The sequence below is a fragment of the Prunus persica genome, chromosome G1 (genome assembly GCF_000346465.2).
Source record: "Prunus persica cultivar Lovell chromosome G1, Prunus_persica_NCBIv2, whole genome shotgun sequence".
NCBI classification, from domain to species: Eukaryota; Viridiplantae; Streptophyta; class Magnoliopsida; order Rosales; family Rosaceae; genus Prunus; species Prunus persica.
This window is the reverse complement of record NC_034009.1, coordinates 30152553-30159790: the sequence shown is the minus strand read 5'-3', so window position 1 is coordinate 30159790 and position 7238 is coordinate 30152553. Positions and strand designations below refer to the sequence as shown.

Here is a 7238-nt window from a genome sequence, read left to right as displayed (position 1 = left end):
TATGTCCCACATCCCAACCTACCGATTGAGTTTTGGCCACTGGTAGGTGGAGCACACTCCACTGAGCCACTGATTTTAAGACCAATAGATCCTCGCCCATCTGTCCGTTGGATATTCAAGATCAACGGTCCCTATCATCTGATGCATAACTTATCATGGGAATGCATGCATCCGATTTCATATATGTTTGATGTATGTATGTATGTATGGATGCATGGAAATGACGCATGCCAAGTTGACCGAAAGAAAGGGGATGTCAGAGGACAGGAGGCCAAGTGCGTTACGCAAATTGCGATGAGTGGACCGAAGCGGGAGGGATGGCTTCCGTTTCCCGCCAAAGGGACCGACGTGGTACCCCACCAGCCCTTTATTTCCCGCCAAAGGACCCGTTTTTGCAGGTCCGGCTTCGAACTACAGCCTGCCACGCGTACAGCGGTTGAGACAAGTGTATCCCGCTCTTGGGTGCATGCTTGCCAGATCTTTCGCGGAAAGTGACTGCGCATCGCCCACCTTTCCCTGTACCAAAAGGTAATTGCAATATTTATTTTCGGGTTTGAGATTTGGATGAATGAATTTCTTATTTTATAATTGCAATATTTATGAAAGTGTGACAATTATAAATATAAAGTTATTTAATTTTGGGTTTGCTTTGCAGTTGCAAAGACAGGACAAGTGGACACACCCTACGCTATTTGCAAGTTAAAAGGCAGGCTATAAACCTCTGCAACCCTCTTGTAGGTGATATCAAAGGAAGTTTCATGATGTTGATGTGGATGTTGATGTTGATGTTGATGTTGTTGAGGGAGCAGACTAAATTGACAGAATTCAATTGTCCAATGCTCTGTCCTTAATCAATGGCACAGTGGACTTCAACTTGACTTTCAACGTTTTAATTTTACTTGGTTTTTTGGTCTTAGACTTTTAACTTTGATTGTTTAAGAAAAAGAAGTTGATTGATACCAAACTTGACTTGTCAGCCTTGGTTAAATCTTCAGAATCTGTGGTGGTATATGCATGATGGTTCTTTTCTCATGGCCAATAATACTTGAACAATTCCGAGTTTTGATTTGTCATTGGCGGCCTCCAAGGAATTTGCAGTCGCAAAAGATTTATTGGAAAACATTTTTGACGAAATATTAGTGAAGGTTGCGTCCTCCCTTTCTGAAACCAAATCCAAATCTTTTGACCACTGCAGTGCAGTGACCAAAAGAAAGCAGAGCTTCTAGACCAAGTAGAAAAAGTCACACAAGCTTGCCTCTCCTTTAAAACTATTATCATTTTAAAAGACTTGAAATCTGCCTTATTGCATACAATACAAAACCTAAACAACAATGGAAGAGCCTCAAAGCAAACAATAAAGATCTAAACCTCACCATTTTGGCTTCTTTACATGGAGAAGGATGAAGGATGAGTACATCCTTAGCTCATCTCCTCACCATCATCAAGAACCATGACAATAAATTAAACACTAAAGACATCAACTATCTCCCTGTGAACACCTGCAGCAGTAAAAAGTGCATTAGTTAGCTCAAAAACGGAGGCACCCATCCTCTAGCTCTCAAGCTTTGATCCCCATTTTCCATGACAGAGCAAAGTTTTTCCCCACAGGAAGGGACAAACCATTAACGTCCACCATCACACTCTTGGTCGTCTCTCCATCTTCCGCCTCCTCAAGGTACTTCTGTTCCGATACACTCAACTCTATGCTTGAAACACTTGTCACTGGGTTTCCATCAACCTCAAGAGCAGATGTTCCTCCACTACCATCCAATCCCAACACACTCACCTTCTCCACAACCCAGCCTTTGCCTAAAGCAAACTTACCCTCCTGAACTTCTGACCATACTTTCACACTTCCTTGACTTACAGTTGCGTAGAAATCAACATATGTGGAGTAACCACTTCCAAGGTTCATTTCCGGAAGCTCATCGTCATCAAGGAACAGGTTCCCCTTAGCTGTTGCATTGCTTGCCCCTGCTGGGAAGGTTACTACGAGGTTAAAAGGGGTTGTTCTTGCTGCTTTAGATATCAGTCCACCCTGCTGCATTGGTAGAATTGTATTCTGATACACATGCACATTAACTACATGCAAAGGCGCATCAAGTGTAACATACTTGCCCTGTTTTGAGTTAATGACCTGTGTCAGATCAAATAAACTGTACCACGTTCCAGGGGGAAACAATGCCTTAACCTTAGATTTTCCCTGCTCAAGCACCGGTGAAATCATAACACTGCTCCCCAGCAAAAATTGAGTGCTCAATCCATAGGTTTCAGTGTATGTTGGGAATGAGAAGAAGAGTGGCCTGGCAATTGGGGCTCCACTGATATGAGCTTCATAGTTCAATGTGTAAAGGTAAGGGAGGAGCTTATACCTCATCCCTAGAGCATTTCGAGCAGACTCAGCTACTGACTCCCATTGATAAAGCTCTTGTCTTGGGGAATAGAAGTTTGCATGATCCCTCGAAAAGGGATAGAATGCACCTACTTCAATCCAACGGTTGCAAAGCTCTTCAGTAGGTGCTGGATAGAACCCACATATGTCTGCACCAACCATTGGCACTCCAAATATTCCAAAGTTAAGCACGGTAGTGATTGATATCTTCAAATCCTCCCAAGTGCCCTTATTATCACCGGTCCAATGTGCAGCATACCTACCCGAACCAACATACGTGGAGCGGGTTAATATAAAAGGTCGCTTGCCCTCAAGCCCTTGAAGAGCTTTGTGAGTTGCAATGGATTGGGAAAATCCATAGAGACTGTGAGCATCGTACTCCAAAACACCATTGTAATGAGTTGCACTAGTGGCTATGGTTTTGAACCCAATGGGGACCTGCAATCCTGAAGCATTTATCTTGTAGGGTGGTTCATCCCATCTCGTCTTTGTAATGTTTTTGCAATCCAAGCAACATACCCAGCCAGGTCCAGAACCAGTCGGGCACTGCCCCTTTGGAATTTTGCACTTCCCAGAACAGAAATTTGAAGCCTCGTTCATGTCAATCCATAAGCCATCAACAGGGACAAGTTCATGAAAGCGGCGGATCTCATCACCCCACCACGATACAGTTTTCGGGTTGAGGAAGTCGGGAAAGTTTACAGCCCCTGGCCACACTTGTGCCAAGAAGGGTTCACCCTCATATTTGATGAACACATCATTAGCTAAACCTCTTTGGTATACACCGTAACTGGTATTGACACCGATTCCAGGATCGATGATGACAATGTACTTCATGCCTATGCTGTGTATTTTGTCTAGGAATGCCAAAAGCTTTGGCCGAGGGTAGTTTTTGGGGTTGAGGGTAAAGTCTTTGTGTCCATCCATGTGATCATCATCATTCCAAATTACATCTAGCGGGATTTTAGCCTTTTTGTAGTTCTCAACAACGTCTTCAACCACTGATAAGTTGTGGTAACCCCATCTGCATTGGTGGAATCCTGCAGAGATAAAAATGAGAGAGAAATTCAGTACCGTGTAATCTTATATTGTCTTTTACAAAATGAGACAAGGCATATCCTCTGTTATACAATAAAAATTGTCAAAGGGACATGCAATGCACAGGACAGGACAAAAAAGACTGGCAATCAAATCATAAGATGATATGAGGTAAAAGCATGGTCACAAATTATTAGGACATACATAGAAAAAACAATGAACAAAACAGATGGGCCATTTTTTGTCTACAATTATAGCATAAATGGATAGATACATAGATACACACATATAAGCATTCACTGAGAAGGCTACAGTTTAAACGAGACATTAACAAGTCTAATGGATCAAGCAAACTATACATCCTTATTTTTCTTCTTTCTTTCTTTTTCTAATTTTTCATATGCAAGTAATAACCATTAATTTAACCACATCAATGCCAACTTACAGGTCACTCAATAGAGATTCCTTAATAAAACTGTAGAACTCAATAAATGCCCAAACAGTCGAACAGAATAACATACATCTAAGCCAGAAATGAGATATGAAGCAATGGAAGCATTGACATTAGATGCCTTGTGTGACTATAAAAGGCAGAAGGTTTGTACAAATACCAAATTTTCTCCCACCAACCTGACAGTAGCTATAATACAGACGACAGTAAAGTCCCTACAAGCAAGATGGTCACTCTCACAAGGCATGGCAGTACATCAGGGGGAAACCCTCACTTGATAATGCCAACTTACTACCACCCTAATTTATTTTCTCATCTGACCAAGTAATTCACTCATACAATCTCTTAAAACCTCATATTGACCGACCGCAAGAAATGTCCCCAAAACAGTAGAACAGATCAACAAGCCTTTAAACCACAATTTAGATACCGGGAAATGAAATCATTCTCATTGAAGGCCTTGTGAGCTAAAACAGGTAAAAGGCACCACTATTGCAAACTCTCATTTAATAGTTTTTCCCCACGATATGACAAGAGCTACAGTGTAAGAAGGACAGCATTAACACGGAGTACCATGCCCTACAACCAAAGATGGTCTCACCCTCATAAGACATGGCAGTGAGATACGCAGAGCTTAGGCCCATACACACAAATTCTGACTAGAATGGCCTACTAAACATTACCATAAAGCGAGACCCTACTAGCAAACATTACAGATTATGATATACTTTAGAAAATTAGAAATGGAATATTCAGTTTCCACCACACACACAGAAGATTATATTTTGAAGGACACAAGATTTTGCACGGGTTAAGCAACAATATCGCTTACAGTTCACAAGTTGCTCGCTACAGAAGTGAAAATGTGTAAAGGCTTGTAAAGATAGCTGAAAAGCAGAAATCTTTGACGGTGAGCGAGATGATGATTAGAGCTTCCAACTTTATGTAAGATAATGGTTTTAATGTGGACTGAAAAGTTAGTTCTGCAGCGATATTTTTGTAAAGAAACGCACAAAAAGACTACAACTTTAAAAGAAACTGGCCAACCCACCAACCTAAATTAAAAAAATTAAACAAAACATGTTTATCATACGAAAGCACGCGCGCGTCATACTAGTTCTTGCTAGTTGCTGCCAGTCAAACAATTTCTCACATACTATACACTCAAGTGGTCATAGTTTTGTTCCTAAAAGATCTAACTCATTCCTAATTGTGACATTATTGTATGTATAAGCATAATGGTCCCCCACAAGCCACAGCATATATATTCTTTTTTCTTGGATGAAATAACAAAAACATTCACAAATGACTTGGGAGTTGGGGAGCTAACAAACACACACATAATCCAAGCCAGAACAAAGAATAATAACAGAGTAAAATAAAAAGGAAGTAGAATTAGGGTTAAAAAGTAGAACATACCCAGAGACCAGTAAGGCATTGGGGCTGGTCTGCCTACGAATGACGTGTACTGATCAACAACACCCAATGGGGTAGGCCCGGCAAAGAAGTAAAAATCAAAGACACCCCCAATGACCTTGTATGTCAAAGAAGTTCCTCTGTAAAACACATCCATGCCATTGCTGTTGAGCAACAAAACAGAGTGTGCATAAGCCTGACCACCCACATTTCTCAGATCCATATAAACAGGGTGGGAGCCATATAAATCAGTGTTAAGATTAATGGCTGAGACATCAGTGGTGAACAGAGTGTATGGATCATTTGGGTAGAGTTTGATCCCATGTGGCTGTGAGTTCTCTCCCAAACCATACAAGGATGCATCTTTGGGCAAACTAGTGGAAATCTCCAGGTACTGGTCCTTAAACACCAATTCACCATATGGGTCTTTAGGATCAGAGCTCGAGTTGAAAAGAACTTGGCCATCTGACTTTCTCTTCACTGCAAACCCAAATGGGTCTGAGATGTAGTTGAAGATCAGCTCAGAGCCAGAGTACTCGGAGACTGTTATGGGTTTCTTCCCTGTTTTCCCAATGGTTTGTGTCAGTGACGGAGGCTGCTCTCTGGGTAAAAGATTGTACGGAACCTCCCATCTCTGCTTCTGAGCATCGGTTATGTGGACCCTCAAACGGTCCTGCGTCTCGTGCCTATAAAAAAACACAAAAATGAATCAAATGGGTAAAAAGAGTGGGGTGCATTTGACCATGGACATGCGCCACATAGAATCCCATCACCATGAGAGGGCATATACTTACTTGACATAGAGCTGCAAGAGGGGGATATCAGGACCGTAGACCTTGGAGTTCTGTATGAGTTGGAGATGACCCAGAAGGCCACCATCAGGGGTCTCTTCAATGGAGACCAAACGGTAGCCTTTGCCTTTAATGGTGGGGTTAACGGCGGTGTCAGCTGAGCTCACACCAGAGAAACAGAGGACCAACAAGACTAGAAGCAGGGAAGAAAGACATAGGGAGCACATTGCTTAATTTTAAGCAGAGCTACCACTCTCAAGGAGTGTGTGCGTGATGTTGGGAGTCGTTGGAGTCTAATACATAGAAAGAGACCAAAGCTTCAAAGCTTTAAAGGCTCAAAGACTCAAAGACTCCTAGAGTGAGTGATTGGATGCAGATGAGGTGGATGAGACCATCTTAGCCATGTGATTGATGATGGTGTGTGGGCCGTTGGTTGCGGTACCACAGCATTGCGTGGACCCTACCTTCAATTACACTGGCTTTGATCGTGGTAGACTACTTCGCTTGGCAGACTCATGTAAAGAGTATTTATCTTTATTTGCTGATGCAGGCAGCTGCATTATGTGGAAGTGTGGAACCGTGGAAGCGGCATTTTTTTGTTCTCATCTTGTTTAGGTTTCATGAAATTAAGAAAATAATCAAATGAAAAGACAAAATAAAAGGTAACCACTTAATCCGCGTAGCAAATACCAAAGAGACTGCTGCATTCAACAGATTGTCAGGTATATATCTGCTGTGTATAGCTTCCTCGCACGAGAAACACTTGTGAATCTGAGTTTCTCTCATCTCATACACTGGGAAAGTTGGCATTTTTAGCAGGGATGGCAATACAGTAAATCAGGTCGAATCAGCTGTTTTCATCTCCGTGCTCATTAGTTTTTTTCCTCCATCTTTGTCTCTGTACTCGTAATATTGAAATGGAAATTTTCCATTCTCACCTTTATCAAACACAAGTTCCTTGCCCACCATACCTCAAAATTTGCTCCAATCTATCTCTGTACCCAATTTCTATTCTTCATATTTGATTCATTAGAGTTGAAGTGCAAAAACCCTAAAATGTGGAGAAATTGTCATACCTAAATATCCAGCTCTTATATTGTTCCCAAAAAACATTTATTTTCTTTCCATTTGGGTTCTAGAAAAAAAAAAA

At 41.5% G+C, this 7238-nt stretch overlaps 1 protein-coding gene across 1 annotated transcript; it reads right to left on the bottom strand.

Moving 5' to 3' along the window:
• Positions 1252–6704, bottom strand: LOC18791156 (alpha-xylosidase 1). The gene is made up of 3 exons (XM_020566107.1): positions 6092–6704; positions 5301–5983; positions 1252–3432 (listed from the first exon to the last, which is right to left on the bottom strand). The coding sequence occupies exons 1-3, from the start codon at positions 6313–6315 to the stop codon at positions 1559–1561; spliced, it is 2781 nt and encodes a 926-aa protein (XP_020421696.1). The 5' UTR covers positions 6316–6704; the 3' UTR covers positions 1252–1558.